A 15,776-nucleotide genomic window follows, 5' to 3' on the forward strand; every position below is an offset into this window, starting at 1 on the left:
AGGGGCAGAGCTGGGAGGGAGAAGATGAAGCATTCCAAGGACAGGGTGGGGGTGGGGAGCTCCAATCCCCTGCTCAGGACAGAGGAGTGGAGACCAGCTGCACAAGAGCCCCCTCTCCAGGGCTTCTGTCACTTACAGAAGGGGGCACCATCAGTCCTCCTGCCCCCACTCCTGGCACTCAGGTTGGGACCAGGGGCTGGGGCACCATGACAGAGCCCCTTGGAAGCTGAGCACGCTCCCATGCTGCTCGGAGCTAAAAATGGCTCCATGGGAACTGACATGCAGAGTCAGGGAGGGAGTGAAGGGGCAGGCAGGGGAGGTCAGGATGGCTGGGGAGCCCAGGGCAGACCAGGGGCTTACAGACACCCAGCAGGCGTTAAAGGGGCAAGGGCAGACACGGAGGAAGGGAGAGACACAAAAAAAGGCCCTGCAGAGAAACAAGGACAGAGAAATGCACCAAGGACACACAGAACCTGAGACACCCAGACTGACAAAGAGGTAGCAATTTGGGGACAAAGAGAAGCACAGAAAGAGCCCCCCGGAGAAGCAAGAATGGCATCAAGAGACACACCCACAGGAACTCAGCGACAGTGCCTGGCACTCAATAAATACCTTGTGCAATGAAAGAACAGATGAAAACATGTGCACTTGCGCACATGGGTACACATACACACACACACACATACACACACACACACACACACACACACACACCAGCCAGAGGCACGAAAGGCTTGGCAGAAGATAAGAGACATGGAGGAGAGCCAGACCTCTTTGCACAAAGTACAAAGCGATCCTCGTGGTAGAGGAGCGATCTGGGGTACTGTGGTGGGGCGGTGCGTGTTGGTCCCATGGTGGCTGGTCCAGCCAGGACAAGAATGGAAACAAAGCATGTGGCCCCAGGGGAACAGGTCTGTAGCTGCCATACCCCTGGGATGGGCAGACCTGCAGGAGGGGAGGGTCATACAGTGTCCCCTGGCCACGAGCCCCAAGGGCCACCACGGAGCTCAGCCAGCCCAGCCCATCACCGCCATGCAGGACCCACTCGGGCCATCAGATCCTCAGGTGTGCCCACAGGTGTGGTGGGGAGGGGGCATCTCCCATCATGAATGTATCTACAAATGCACAGCTGTGCCCATCTCCCAGGCATGCGCAAGTCCAAGTACCAACGCAGTCCGCGTGGGGTTGCTGTGCCTGCTGGCGTGGGGCCCGGTCTTCCCCATGGAGGAGGGCCAGGCCCACGTAGCCGGGATCAGTCTGTGAGTACCACCAGTTCCCCGTCGCTCTTCTCCTCGGCCTCTGAGTCCTCATCCTCGCTGTACCGGTACATCTCGCCATCAGCCACCGAGTGCCTGTCCTCTGTGCCCTCACCCTCCTCCCTGAGGCTGCAGGTGTTGACGATGACAGGCATGTTTGGGTCCAGGCTGCGGGGCACGTAGTGCTCCACCAGGGGCTGTGCCAGGGGCACGCCTGCCACCCGAGGGTACAGGACGTCTGAGGGGCTCATCTGCACCTGGCTGGCCTGCGGGCTGCGCGACAGAAGAAAGGCATGGTTACAGATGCACCCGCAGTGCAACCCCGACCCTGCTCTCCTCCGGTCCTCCGCAGGGCGTGCCCTCAGACCTCCCACCCTTTTGGCTCCAAGACACATACACCCGGCTCCCTGGCTGCTTTCTGATGGCAAATTCACTGTCAGCTACAAACCCAAACACACACGTGCAGCCCCAGGGCCACGGGTCCAGACATTCCCAGAGGATCCTGTGTAAATCCCGTTTGGGGAAACTGTGTATTTCATATGCCCCAGGGAGCTTCCTATTTAAAGAAATCCACTAGGATGCTTGTTTTGGTCAACTCCGGAATCCTCTGTTATGATTATTAGTACCTTGATTTTTAGTACTCCTGAATTTTTATTGTTTGTCAAGGGGACCCACGGATACATTTCTCCAGATACCCACTAGTCCCCTGTCAGTCACAAATCTATATCCTGATCCACCAGGGACTCACCATAGTCACAGTCACCACTACAGCCACACACACATAATGCCCACACAAACGTATGCACACACATGCGTGCACGCACACAGCTCCCCTGGAATCCCACTAAGGCCACACGCTAACCCCTGCCACTCACAAGAGCTGTGTGCGTGCACGCGCACACGCGCACACACATACACACACACACACACACACAGAGAGTCTCAGGCGCTGGGGAGGCCTTGCTCACGGGGTCGTGTAGCTCTGGCGGGCATCCTGGCGCCGGGTCCTCATCAGGGCCTTATACTCGCCCACCCGCAGCCGCTTGCCCTCCACGATGCAGGTGCGCTTGGGCCGTGGCTTGTACTTGTAGTCAGGGTACTTCTCCAGGTGCTGCCGGCTCAGCCTTGCCTGCTCCTCGTAGTAAGGCTGCTTCTCCTGGTTGGTCATGGACTTCCAGCGGGAGCCTGGCCCAGCCCCCAGGGGCAGGCAGTCAGCTGGGCTCTGCTGACACCCCCAGCCCCCTGCAGATCCTGGAGGCCCCGAGAAGGTTTTGATCCCCAGATATATGTGCAAGCACCTATACACAGCAAGGGCCTGGCCCAGTGTGGGTGCTCCATAGATACTGAGCGAATGAATGAGGTTGGCATGTATAAGGATATCCAATTGCTAGCTTAAGACCCACCCACATACCAAACTACACAGCGACTCTGGGAGGCCTCTGGTCTGCATGTTTTGCATAAACAAAAGAGTAGCCACCCAGGCCCCCAACAATCCCCAGAGGCTCCCTGCTGAGGACAAAATACCTGGTGTCTCAGTTGACAAGAGACCTGAACTGGAGGAGCTGAGGTTTGAAAACAATTGCCCTCTTCTAGCTCCAGCTGCCCTGCCCCACATTTCTCCTTGGCCTCCAAAGAGGACATATAATTTCAAAGACCTTTCTACTGAGAGCCTAAGAATACCAGTCTCTCCTGTCTCCTGCCAGAGCCAGCTCCAAGGGTCTGGACAAACAGGGGAACAAGTTAGGGAGAGATGGGGTCGGGGAGCTAAAGAACGTACACACGCACTCTCTTCCACCTGAGTTCTTCGGTGCAGGTGCTATCAGAAGAGCCCTACAATGGTACCGGACTCCAGGACCCAGCTGTCTCACATCCTGCCTGCCTCCCACACGCCATCAGATTCCACTGGAGTTCACCACGGCGTGGACCATCACCCAGAAAGCCCCAGTTAGACCCAGCTGACTCCTGCAACTAGATCCTGCTGGACTATGGCTCCTGGAGCCCCTAGAGCCCCCCGAGACCCCACCCCGCCCACTGGCCCTTACCAAGGATCTTGCTGATGCTGGAATTGTGCATGTCTGGGAAGGCCTGGAGGATCTTCCTCCTCTCATCCTTGGCCCACACCATGAAGGCATTCATGGGCCTCTTGATGTGGCTGCTGTTCCGGGACTCAGGGAAGTGGCGGGAGCCTGGGGAGCAGGGGAGGAGTCAGCCAGGCAGGGCAGCCAGTGTGGGTTAAGGAAGAGTCCTCCAGGGCTGGCAGAAAAAAACATCCCCTACTTGACCACCAGAGGGCGCCGGGAGGCTCCCACAGGGCCAGGGATGGCCAGGAGTAAGACCAGCAGGGGCCCAGAGACAGACAAGGGACAGATACGTAAGGGGACTCCACAGACAGACGAAGGGAGAGAAGGGATTGGAGACAGACACAACCTGACCCACCCTGGCCCTGGTGGGAAGCAGAGGTGGGCCCTCCTGCCCATCAGCCCAGTACCCAGAGCCCTCACCGTCCACGTCACAGCCCAGCATGGCTTCTTCCAGTGGGTGCACACAGCTCTCCTCCAGCCGCTCCTTGGCTGGGGATGTGTCCAGGCTAATGAGGTCCTAGGTAGAGAGGGCAACTTGTACCTCAGCCCCCTCTGCAGCACCCTGCTCCCCTCCCCTGCTCTTCCCTTTGGTAGCCTCAGACACTGTGTCTTCCGCCCCTGCCCACCCAGGTGCAGGGTAGTGGGAGTCCATACCTTACGGAAGGAAGTGTTGGGGGGACTTTCTAAGGCTCCACTGTGACCGTGCAGCAGCTGTCTGGCATCCTGGATGGCTTTGGTGACAGCATCCCCTTCACCAAGGAAGCCTATGGGACAGGGGAAGGAAAGGAAGGGAAAGGAGGGGCTGTTGAGGGAGGTACACCCAGTTCATGTCTTGCCCTCCCTCTTCCCCTCTGTTGCACTGCACATCCCCAAGGGGGCGCCATTTACACTGGAGTCCTGGTGACAGTAGACTGGAAATGAGAATGGCCTGAATCCCTGATTCAGGTACCCAATCAGATACAGTGGGGAGAGCAGGAAGGGGATCTTCTTCCAGGACACTGAGTGCTGGAACTAAAAGGGGCCAAAGAGAGCAAGTCTAACCTCTTGTTTTATAAAAACTGTAACCCACAGAGGGGAAGGGACACGCTCAGGGTCATATCCTGCCCTCTTAGCTCTCTCCTAGAAGAGGGCTGAAGGGAAAGGTGTAGGGGCGGCTTACCCAAAGGCAGGCTGGGGGGGCTGGCCTGCAGGTCCCGTGTGGGGGCCCCGTGGCTGGGAGGACGGGGTCCACAGTTGCTCATCTTCAGGCTCGGGGAGCTGGAGGCATTAGGCAGCTCGGGGGCCTTGGGCTTGGCCGTGAGGTTTAGGGGTTGGGAGGGCTCCTGAGGGAGACCCAGAGGGTTAGAGACACCAAAGGACACCTCCACGTTGTGACTGGGGGGACACAGGGTGACAGAGGGACAGAGGAGACAAGCCGACAGGAAAGGAAGACAGAAGAAGTAGGAGAACAAGAACAAAGGACCCCATGGTCCCCTAGGCGGGCAGCCAGCCACCACAGGTGAGGGCGGGAGCCCCGGCCAGTGGGCGGGGTCAGTACCTGTAGGGCGTGGTGGGCAGACAAGGCCCCAGGCCTCTTCACCACTGGGGTGGCGGGGCTGTGCAGCAGCTGCAGCGGGTACTCCACTACGGAAAAGGCGGCAAGGAGAAAAGTCCTGGATGAGCACAGAACAGCAGACGCCCTGCTTGACGAGGTCCCGGAAGCACAGCGTGGACAGAGGCTCGGAGCTGGCCCAGCTGGCTTCCAACCACTGCCCTCCCAGCCCCACAGCACTGCTGAGGACCTCCTGTGCCCTCGTCCCCCACTGCCCGGCACGCTGATCAACATCTTCACCCCGTTCCTGCCCTTCCCAACCCACTGGCCGCCGAGTTCCCACCCGACGGTGAAACGACGTCAGGTACACCATCCACTCTTTCTACGGGTACTTGTGTTTTGTACCTACTACGTGCAGGGTACAAAAGCAGCTGCCTGGTTTGTAGCTGGCCTCATGCGCATCACCTCAACGTAATCCCTAGTATGTGGCATATAATAGTACTCAGTACATCATCCCATTGTATGGATAATGAAGACTGGGAGAAGTTACATGGGTGCCCATAGAGTTAATGAATGGGAGCACTGAGATCTGAGATCTGAACTCTGAACCCAGCTGCATCCTCTAGACCTTTCCCCCCTACATGCACTCTCTCTCTGCTACCTAGCTGGCTTCATTCTCCCTCAAGGAGGACCAGCATCCCTGACTTGACAATTGAGGTGGAGAGATAAGCCATGTAGACAAACCACTGACCACATGGCTGGCGGTGATATGGGCTGCATGGGTGGCATGCCAGAGAACTCTGTTCAGCTGGGGTGACTGGGGGGAGGGGAGGCGTGAACGGGCGTGGCAGGCGGGCAGGTGGGAAAGCAGGAGGTGGGAAATGAGGCTGGCACTCGATGGGCAAGCAGGGCTCGGGGCCTGTGAAGGCTGAGCCTGGGAGTTTGGACCCTATGCTATAGGCACCCGGGCACCACCTAAGGCTTGTGACCTGGGAGAGGTGTTACTCATACTCAGCCGGGGCTGCGGCGGGGGTGGGGGGGTTAGCGGGGAAGGAGGTGGTGGCGCATCTGGCAGCCACAGGCTTCCTGCTTACTAGGATTCAGGAGCAAACAAAGCAGGGGGCAGCCTAGCCAGTGCAGGTCTTCCACAACTTATTTCCTGCCCCCTGCCCCCCTTGTCCAGCAAGGGTGTGGCCCCCTCCCCGCAACTAGGCCGCTGCCCTCCTCACCCCTGCAGCTCGGCTCTATGGACACCTGTAGGTGCAGTGGTTTTGTGCAACCTGTCCCCCCCCTTCACGCCTCCCCATTCCCAGTCCCCACTCCTCCACCCCAAATTAGAAACTGCCTTCAAAGTAGGGCCTGACTTTCTCAGTCCTTTGTGTTTTCCCTTCCCCCACCCAGGAGTCAGTGGTGCTGGCCCACGAACTGTGCCCACGGCCCAAAGCCCTTGCTGGTGGACCCGTAGGAACTCACCCAGCTAGATTTCCCCTGCCTTCTCTCTCACATGGAACAGGGAGCATTGACCAAAGGGAGTTGACTTAAAATTAAAACCCCTTCCCCTCCTGGATCAATTATGGGCAGCATCTCTGCCCTGTCCCCAGGACCTCTCATAAGGAATCAATGATCGTAGCCTAATAATTCCATCTCTGCCTCCATCCCACGGTCACTGCCCTAGTCCAGGCTGTCATTCCCCATCTCTAGAATCCCCTCAGCAGCCCCTACCCCGTCTTACCTCCAGTTGGTACCCCTCTGTTCCCCACCACCCACAGCCAGTGTGACAACACATCCTCTGCTGAAATGTTCCCGTGCATCCCACATTCTACAAAATAAATCCCAAAGTCCGTGCTCAGCCCCGACTGCCCTCCCCAGGCACATCCCACTAGCTGCCATGTGCTCCCCTCAACTCCAACACTCCCTTGGGCTTTCTGCCTCAGGATCCAGGCCCCTTCCCTCCACCCTCAGCTCCCAGCTTCACCCTCACAAGTCTACTCCCCCAGCACCCAAGCGAGCACCACCTCCTTAAGAAGCCTTCCCAGATTCCCCGGCTGTTGGTATCCTTCTGTCTCCCTCCCCAGACCATAAATTCCTTGAGCTCAAAGTCCATATTTTATCACCCTCGTGGCTGCCCAACAACCAGTCAGCACCTGACGCTTGTTGCTGCTCTATCTGTGGTCACTGAGCCTCAGTGACAGGGCAGAAGGCAGCAGTGCCACTGTCAGGGCAGAGCAACAGCATGAATTTGGGAGATGGATAAATCTCAGTCAACATTCAAAACATTAATATTCTGGTACAGGAAATGTCCCACAGAACTGGGGGGCTAGACCTACATAGGCAGCGTCCTCTTATGTCTGGAAAGCACTTTATGGTTTTCAGTGTGCTATTTCTTTTCATTCTCCCAGTGAAATTCAGAAAGAAGGGATTATTCTTTGACTAGACAGATCCCAAAGTGAGGCCCAGAAAGGCCACACTGCACATTAATGGATGAGAGTGGTTCCTGGGCTCCTTCCCTGACCTCAGGTCAACCCTCCCCTCCCACACTCACCTGGCTTGCAGGGAATGGGCTGAATGGGCAAAGCCAGCTGGGAGTCGGGGGTGACAGGCAGAGGCTGGTGGCTTGGGGGGAAGGCTGGAATCATGACGTAAGGCATGTTGATCTGCTGAGGGCAAAGAAACCCTGTGTGAGTCCCTGGGGGGCCCAACCAGCTACCCAGCTGTGGTCATCCCTGGACACAGAGGGTGGACCCAGGGATGAGAGACGCAAGCCTGGGGCAGGGACAGTTTTCAAAAGGATCCATCTGACCCTATGCCCCCTTTGTGGGCCTCTGTCTTCCTGCCCTCAGGTCCCAGCTGGGAGGAAGATACTCTGGGCCCTGCCCTTGAAATAGGTGACAAAAACAGGGGAGGGGCTAGAGCAGAAATGAGCCGCCCTCCTTAGGGTCATGCCTGAGTGGTTCTGCTTAGTCCACACTCCCTGCCTTTCCCTGTCTCCAGTACCTCTCCACACTGGTGTCAACCCCTCAAGACTTGGCGATCTGGCAGAAGGAAAGAGTAGGTGATGGGAACATGCACCTTAGGCCCCAGGATCCCACCTCCCACAAGCCTTTGCGGCCCCACCCACACCCTGCCTCCCGTGCCTAGCGCAAGGACATGGAGGACAGCTGGACACGGCAAGAAGCCGAACAGCCAACCCTCAGGATTTATTCTCCTTCCTCGGAGACCAAAGATGGGGGTTAGGCAGGAAGCAGCCAGCTGCTTTTACTCAGAGCCCCGCAGCGCCGCTCCACGCCCTGTCCCCTCACAAGGGCTGATGAACCGCCAGAGGTGGGAATGCCCAGCCCCTGCCCACGGCCCCCTCCCCGCCTGCCCCCACCATGTTCCGCTCTAGGCCCTGGACCAGACCCCCATCCCTGGAAGGAAAGCCGGACACCAAGCAGGCCCTACCTGCTCCTGCTGCTGCCGGGCCAGCTCCATCTGCTGCTGCTGCTTCTCAAAGAGCATAGCGGCCATGTTCTTCTGCTCGGAGTGGGCCGTCAGCAGCTGGTCCCGCAGGGTGGACAGCTGATGGATCATGACCAGCAGCTGGAGCTCCTTCTCTGCCAGGCTCTCCTGGGTCCCTGCTCCACAGTGAAGCAACCACCACTGAGAACTTTTGTTTGTTCATCTGTTACCGGTCCATCCATATGACACTGAGCAATCGCTCTGCCCCAGGGCCCCGTCAGGGGCTGGACCACAGAGATGACTGAGATACAGTCCTTGCCCTGGAGGGGCCTCCTCATCTTGTCACCTGACAACTAGCTGCTCTAGAAGGTCCCCACCATCACTCACCGATTCCAGGCCCTGGAAATGCTGACGGTGGGGCATCTCAGCCCTGGCCCACCTCTGGGATGTCCTCAAGTGCCCAGTACCACTGGGTCAGGGTGGAAAACTAACCCACTGGAGGGCCCAGAGTGACACGCTTAGGCTTTGGAGCAAGACAGATCTGGGTTCAAATTCCCCTTCTAACTCATCCCTCCTGGGAGCTGCTGGGCAAGCTACCAACTTCTCTGCGCTTTCGCTTTTTGAATATATAAATGAGCACAACAGTCGACACTTCACAGGGTTGCTGGGAGGGTTGAAGGTATTGAATGTAAAGCTGAGTCCTGAATCTGGCACGTGGTCCTCAACTAGCAATGTCACTGCTTCCTTGTCTCTAATCCAGTTCATGTCAGATGCAGCAGTTACTCCTAAGTGCCAGGATGCAGACCACATGCATCAGAATTACTCGGGGAGCCCTTGAAAAATGCAGATGCCCAGGCCCCCCTCCTCTGGGGTTCTCATTCAGTAGGCAGGGGTGGAACCTGGGGATCTGCATTGTTTTAAAGATTCCTCTGGGAGTGTGATTAACCACACTGGGAAACTTATCACCCTGATGAACCTAGGAAACACTTTAATTCACTTAATGAGGTCCTGGTGGCCTAGAGTTAATTTCCAGCAGTGAAAGGGAACGTCCGGCTCATTTTATAGTGAGATCTGAGAAGTGGCTAAGACATCCCCAAGGTCTCAAGGGTCCCAGGGGATTTGAGTCCCACCAGGCCCTCTGCTGCACGGGAATAAGCCTAGTGCTTGGACCCCCCCCAACCCCGGGTGAGGGATGGTGCAGACCCCTAGGACCAGGCAGGAGCCAGAGTGGCACAGGCCAGGTGTGAGGGCACCAAGAGCCCCAGAAATTGCCCTACAGGCCTAGACTGCAGGGCCAGGCCTGGAGAAGGGAAAGCGGTTCAGACATCTGTCCTCTGCCCACCCATATGGGCCTTCACCTTTGACATCTTTGGTTTCCACACAGCTCCTTCCCAGAAACCTCTCCTTCCAGTCACTGGACAGCAGCTTCTCGATGGCCGGCACGACTGGAAGATACCAGAGGGCTAAGGAGTAACTGTCCTAACACCTCCCCACCCAGGCCCCCGTCCCTGACTGGGGCAGACGACGTCTTACCTTCTTTTAAATTTCGGTTGAAGTCCAGCTTCTCCTGGCTTCCAGAAGCAGCCTCAGAGCCTCCTGGTCTCTTGGGTTCTGGGGACCCGTTGCTTTCCAGGGAGCTGCTGTCCTGTAAGACACACTGAATATCACTGTCACCCCCAAGGGAATGGGGGCAGACTGCAGTGTGGGGGGCTGAGCGCCCCGGCGATGTGTATCCTAGGGGAACTCCAGAATCTACCCAGCCCCACCCTCCAGTAGGACCCTCCCTTCCCACCTTCCCAACCTTTGCTCTGACTTGGCTTGATAGATTTGGTGAAAAGAACAAAAGGTTTAAAGACAAGAGACCTGGGCTCAGTGATTCACAAGGTGCTTGAGCCCACATGAGTCCCTGAACTTCTCTGAACCTGACCTCGGTCTTCCGAAAATGGAAATACTAATACGTCCCGTGCCATAGACGATTGTTGCTGGGATCAAGGGAGATAATGCATGTGAATGAGGTTTGCCACTGCAGACTAAAGAGGCCAAAAGCCTCCCTTGTATGCACCTACCACTCCAGCCCTGCAGGTTACTCTCAAGGCCCCCACCCCACCCTCTTTAAGACATTGTCCCCTCTCTCCTCTTCTCATCTGAGTCCTCTCCATTCTTTAAGACCCAGCTTAAAGCCCTACTTATCCAGGAAGTCTTCCTCAATCACCACCCCTACCCCTTAGCCCCCTTTCACATACTCCTCCTGGCTGGATCCCTCCTCAGAGCCCTAAAACTCTCCTCATTTTCACTCATTTGGCTTTTGATTAGGTATTCCCTTTTTACATCTCTTGCATGGAATCACGGAGTTTTTAGGAGCTGCAAGAATCTTCACCACTCATGTAGTTCAGCTCCTTCATTCCGAGGATGAGGAATTGTATTGTCTTTAATAGCAATTTAACTCTGGTTCGGTTAATAAGGCTGCTTGTCTCGAATCATATGAAAAAGCCAGTAGATTATCTTTAAGCCAGCCTGTGAGCATGTGTGTCCTATTTCTCAACTAGTCTTCAAGGGTAAGGACTGGTCACACATAGGTGGGCAGTTCATATCAGGTGAGTGAGGGCAGAAGTGAGTTCATGTCCCGCTCTGACAGGTAGCCTGACCCACCCACCCACCTAAGTCTTGCCCCAGAGGAGAACGCTTCTGCCTGCCCCTCTGCCCAGCTAGGCTGGTGGGTGCCTGCTCCACCCACTAGGGGGAAGGGCACAGGCATAGGAGCTACAGAGGCAGGGTGGGGACACTGACCCAGGAGCCCCTAGGAGAGTGCTGGGCACCTGGGCTGGAGCTGGAGGGTCAGCACCATCCTGGGGGGCCCGGGCTGGATCTCCGGGCTGGGGTTCAGCTGCGGTGGCCAAGCCCTGGGGGGCCTCGTGGCAGGGTTCCTTCTTCCCCTCTGACTTGACAGTACAGTCCACCATGGTGCCAACGTCATCCAGGGCCAGCTGGGCAGAGCCGGGGCTTCTCATGGACATCCTGAGGGAGGACGGGCAGAGGGAGGGATGCGAGTCCTGAATCCCGAGGCAGTGACTGTTCCCCCAGCCCCAAACAGGTACACTCATGCAAAAGGCAAGCTTCCATTTGGAACTCACTGTGACAAACCGGAAAAGATTCTTGTCCCCCCACCCACCCACTTTTTTTTTTTTTTTTTTTTTAACAAAAAGGTCTAGAGAAGACTGGGCCAACATTTGGCATGCCCTGCCTGTTGCAGTGTTGGAACTAGTGGGCTGATGGGTCTCCCTGAGAAGGCTAGAGATTGTCAACTGGCTCCTTCTGAGCCCAATAAAGCCAAGATCATACAGTACGTGTTTGTGTATGTTTGTGTATGTACGTACTTGTAATTAGTTACCAAAATTTAAAAATCAAGAGATATCCCATAAAAATCTGGATTTGAACTTCTCTTGAAGTTGGTCTGTGGCTGGAATTGAGCAGCAGTTACTCTCTATGAACAGGCCAGTTTGCCCTACTCCCCACCACTCCCTCCTACTCCCCAAAAGGGAAACCAAGTATCAACTACCCTATACACTTACTCTTTGTTTTCCTTAGAGTAGAGGCAAGATAAAAGTGAACTATTTGGAACAATTTCTTATATCCGTGTATCTATTTACCAAAAGTGAGGAATGAAGTAAGCTGAGAGATGAGTGGCTTTCAGAAAAATATTTTCTTATATGAGAGTCTCTCAATCAGAGTCTGGCCCCCGTGGGCCTCTGCAGTCCCTGGTGTAATAATATACGCAGAGGCTGCGTCCCCTGCCTCCTGTTGCTGACATCCCACTGCGTGGGATCACTACGTAGATGAGCAGGATCCTGGGAGTAGTTTTCAGTGGTTATGTCAAGCTCAAGGCCAGAGTAGCAGCTGCCCAGAGCTCACTTGCTCACCCTCCAAAGTGACCAAGAAAAGACAGGTGGGGACACACAGCAGGTTCCAAGTGGGCATGGGTCTTGCCTCAGCTACTTCACTAGCTGCTGAGTGACCTTGGGCAAGTTACTTGACCTTTCCACACCTGTTTCCTCATCTGTAAAATGGGTGGTGTGAGGGCTATGAATTGATATTTACAAGGTGTTTAGAATAATGCTTTGTACTAGTAAGCACCGAAGCAGCCTTTGTTAAAGCACTGCTGGGTGGAATGCAGCACAAGGACAGCAGCCTCAACATAGCTGGAGGGGTGGGCGTGGGAGGCTTGTTTGAAAGACAAAGTCATGGGTCACCCAAAATCAGAAATTCTGTGGGTGAGGAGGGAACGGATCTGTTTTCACAAGCCCTCCAGGTGATTCTGATACATACTAGTTTGAAAAGCACTGTTAAATAAAAAATTTTTAAAACTCTGCTTACATGGGCCTTAAATTTTTAGGAGGGGAGTATAAGGCAAAAATTATATATAGTAAAACATCCCTTAAATTAAACTGAAGGTACAGTATAACATTTGTATATTACATCAACTGTATGATAAAATGTTTCTTGTAATGTATAACGAATGATGCAATGTGCCATGTACAATAGATGTATACACTGTGTACGATACATGTACAGTATTTTATATGAAATAACAATGTGTCTGATTTGATGCCATCCTACAGATCAGACGAGACTAAACTCTCCCTCCACTTTCAAAGGGCAGGGTGCCCTGGGGGCTGGCGTGGGACTCAGGACAGGGCACTGCAGGATGAGCAGAGGAGACATACGTCAGCCCGGGAGAAGACACCCCAGCCCAGCTCACCCTGAGGCTTTAGGGTGCAGCTCTGGGTCCCCTCCCACCACCCAGGGACCCGGAGAGCGGCCCGGAAGCAGGCGCTCGGCCCATCCGGGCACAGGGAGGGGCGCAGAGCCAGGCCCCGAGCAGGGGGCTGGGCGTGGGGGAGGGGAAGTCGGGGAGTGGTATTATCCTGAAGCTGAGGGCAGCAATTACATAACAAACAAACCCGGGGCTCAAGCTGTGAATTAATCAAACCGCTGAAAATAAAACCTTCCTCTCAGGAACTTCAGACAAAAGAAATGAAAACAACCAGGCTGGCTGGAAAATAAAAGACAGCAGCGCTGAAATGGGGACAAAAGGAAACCAGACAATAGGGTGTTGGACAAAGGCAATAAAGCCAAAGGAAGTGTGACAGGCGAACAATGCGGGCCTGTGGGCTTCTGATCCCCGGCCGCCTCCGCGCCGAGGGCCCACACCCACCGCGCCACTGCGCCCGCCAAGCCGCCGGGTGGCCTCCTCAGCTCGGGACTGGGGTCCTGAGGGCTTTCTCCTCCCGGCGGTCCCCACTTCATGGCCTTCCAGCGCCTACCTCAAAGCCTTTCTTCCCACTGCAGCCCAGAGACCCCGGAGGCAGCCGCAGGGCGCACAGTTAAGGGAGCGTCGGACACCGGGCTGGGCCCCCAGCGCCAGCCGCCCACCCAGAGCTGCGGACCCGCTGTGCATGCCCCCAGCTGAAGGCGGAGGCAGAGGAGACGATGATCTGCCCTAATGAACTCCAGGACCGCAATGCTCAGGACCGTGGCCACTTGCCACGCGGCTGCTGAGCAACCTGTACCACGGCCGGTCCCAATGCAAACGTGCTAAGTACAAACTACATCCCTACTTTGGAAGGGTTAGTACAAAAACAGAATGTAAAACAGCTCATTAATAACTGGTTGTTGATTACACGTTGAAATTACACTTTGGATACTGTTGGGTTAAATAGAATACATTGTTAAAATTCCTTTCACCTGTTTCTTTTTGCACTTCTTATGGTAGCTATGAGAAAACATTAAAAGTATATATGTGAGGACTTCCCTGGCGGTCCAGTGGTTAAAGACTGCCTTCCAGTGCAGGGGGTGTGGGTTCAATCCCTGGTTGGGGAGCTAAGATCCCACATGCCTTGTGGCCAAAAAAACCAAAACATAAAACGGAAGCAGTATTGCAACTAATTCAATAAAGGCTTTAAAACTGGTCCACATTAAAAGAAAGTCTTTTTTTTTTTTTTTTTTTTTTTTTTGCGGTACGCGGGCCTCCCGCTGTTGTGGCCTCTCCCGTTGCGGAGCAACAGGCTCCGGACGCGCAGGCTCAGCGGCCATGGCTCACGGGCCCAGCCGCTCCGCGGCATGTGGGATCTTCCCGGACCGGGTCACGAACCCGTGTCCCCTGCATCGGCAGGCGGACTCTCAACCACTGCGCCACCAGGGAAGCCCTAAAAGAAAGTCTTTTAAAAAATTATATAAGTGGCTCACATTATATTTCTGTTGGAGCAGTGCTGCACTAAGACATCTCCTCCCTTTGAGCTTGATGGCTTTTTCTACCCACACTTAACCCCCAAGAGTACTTCCACCTGGGTACTGGGATTTGAGAAGCCTACCTCCTGGAGCTCCCAACAGCTCACCCTGGCTTCTGGCACAGCACCTGGTAACAAAGAAAATGGCTCCTGGTGACCAGCCAAGGTAGCGTGGAGGTGTCAGTCTGTTCACCAGGGCGTGGTACCCACCAGATAACCCTGCCAGACCCTGCTAGCAGCCCAGACAAGGGCCCTTCGTTCCCACAGGCGCCTGGCTCTACTTCAGGCACTGGCACTGGCTCTCCGTTGGTCCCCTCTCTGGACCCCATTGGTTTATGGAGAAGCAACAGCCCAGGCTTGATGCAGAGTGCAGCCTTTTGGGTTCAACAGTCTGGATTCAAATCCATGCTTTGCCACCAGCTGACTTGTGTGACCTTGGGAAGTTAACTCTGAGCCTCCATCTCCTAATCCATATAATGGGTGTAATAATCCATGTCACAGGTGTCCATGAAAATTTAATAATACAGGGTGAGCATCCATTAAGTTGTCATATAGCCCAGGATGCTCCTAGAGCCAGGCGGTTGAGAGAAAAGTCTCTGGGGTCAGATAGACCTGAGTCCATTTGAATTCCAACTCTGATTAATTAATTGCTGTGCAACGGTGGCCACGTGACATAACCTCTCTAAACCCCAGTTTCCTCCTCAGTGAAATGGGAATAAAAAACCCCTGTATGGGGCTTCCCTGGTGGCGCAGTCGTTGAGAGTACGCCTGCCGATGCAGGGGACGCAGGTTCGTGCCCCGGTCCAGGAAGATCCCACATGCCTCGGAGCGGCTGGGCCCGTGAGCCACGGCCACTGACCCTGCGCATCCGGAGCCTGTGCTCCGCAACGCGAGAGGCCACAACAGTGAGAGGCCCACGTACCAGAGGAAAAAAAAAAAAAAAACCTGTATGAAGGGATGAGCCTTCCATTTAACACTCCAGACCCTACGAGATGTTCTTCCAGAGACTTAAAAAAAAATTCCCTTATTACCCTTTCCCTACAAAGCATGTTCCATGCTTCAATCATACACATGGTTTTTGTTTTTTTTTTTTTTTAATTTAGGCAGGCGGATTCTTAACCACTGTGCCACCAGGGAAGCCCCACATGGTTTTTTCAGGAGGTTTTACGGTCAGCAGCCACATCCT

General features: G+C 55.0%; 1 protein-coding gene across 1 annotated transcript; it reads right to left on the reverse strand.

The window, feature by feature from the left end:
- Positions 1-504: 504 nt before the first annotated feature.
- Positions 505-11,338, reverse strand: SOX13 (SRY-box transcription factor 13). Its single transcript, XM_024750888.1, has 12 exons — positions 11,123-11,338; positions 9,840-9,951; positions 9,665-9,751; positions 8,310-8,482; positions 7,411-7,525; positions 4,875-4,960; positions 4,497-4,659; positions 3,992-4,101; positions 3,758-3,854; positions 3,299-3,442; positions 2,225-2,441; positions 505-1,529 (listed from the first exon to the last, which is right to left on the reverse strand). Exons 1-12 carry the CDS (start codon positions 11,318-11,320, stop codon positions 1,253-1,255), a joined length of 1,779 nt encoding a protein of 592 aa, XP_024606656.1. The 5' UTR covers positions 11,321-11,338; the 3' UTR covers positions 505-1,252.
- Between the last annotated feature and the right edge of the window lie 4,438 nt (positions 11,339-15,776).

The sequence above is a fragment of the Neophocaena asiaeorientalis genome, unplaced genomic scaffold (assembly GCF_003031525.2).
Source record: "Neophocaena asiaeorientalis asiaeorientalis breed wild unplaced genomic scaffold, Neophocaena_asiaeorientalis_V1.1 scaffold67, whole genome shotgun sequence".
Lineage (NCBI taxonomy): Eukaryota > Metazoa > Chordata > Mammalia > Artiodactyla > Phocoenidae > Neophocaena > Neophocaena asiaeorientalis.

Coding starts and splice junctions, on each gene's coding strand:
- SOX13 (XM_024750888.1), bottom strand. CDS start 11,320: ATGTCCATGAGAAGCCCCGGCTCTGCCCAGCTGGCCCTGGATGACGTT. Junction 4,102..4,496: donor CCCCCCCAGCCTGCCTTTGG/GTAAGCCGCCCC, acceptor CCTGTCCCATAG/GCTTCCTTGGTGAAGGGGAT. Junction 3,855..3,991: donor CCAACACTTCCTTCCGTAAG/GTATGGACTCCC, acceptor CTCTCTACCTAG/GACCTCATTAGCCTGGACAC.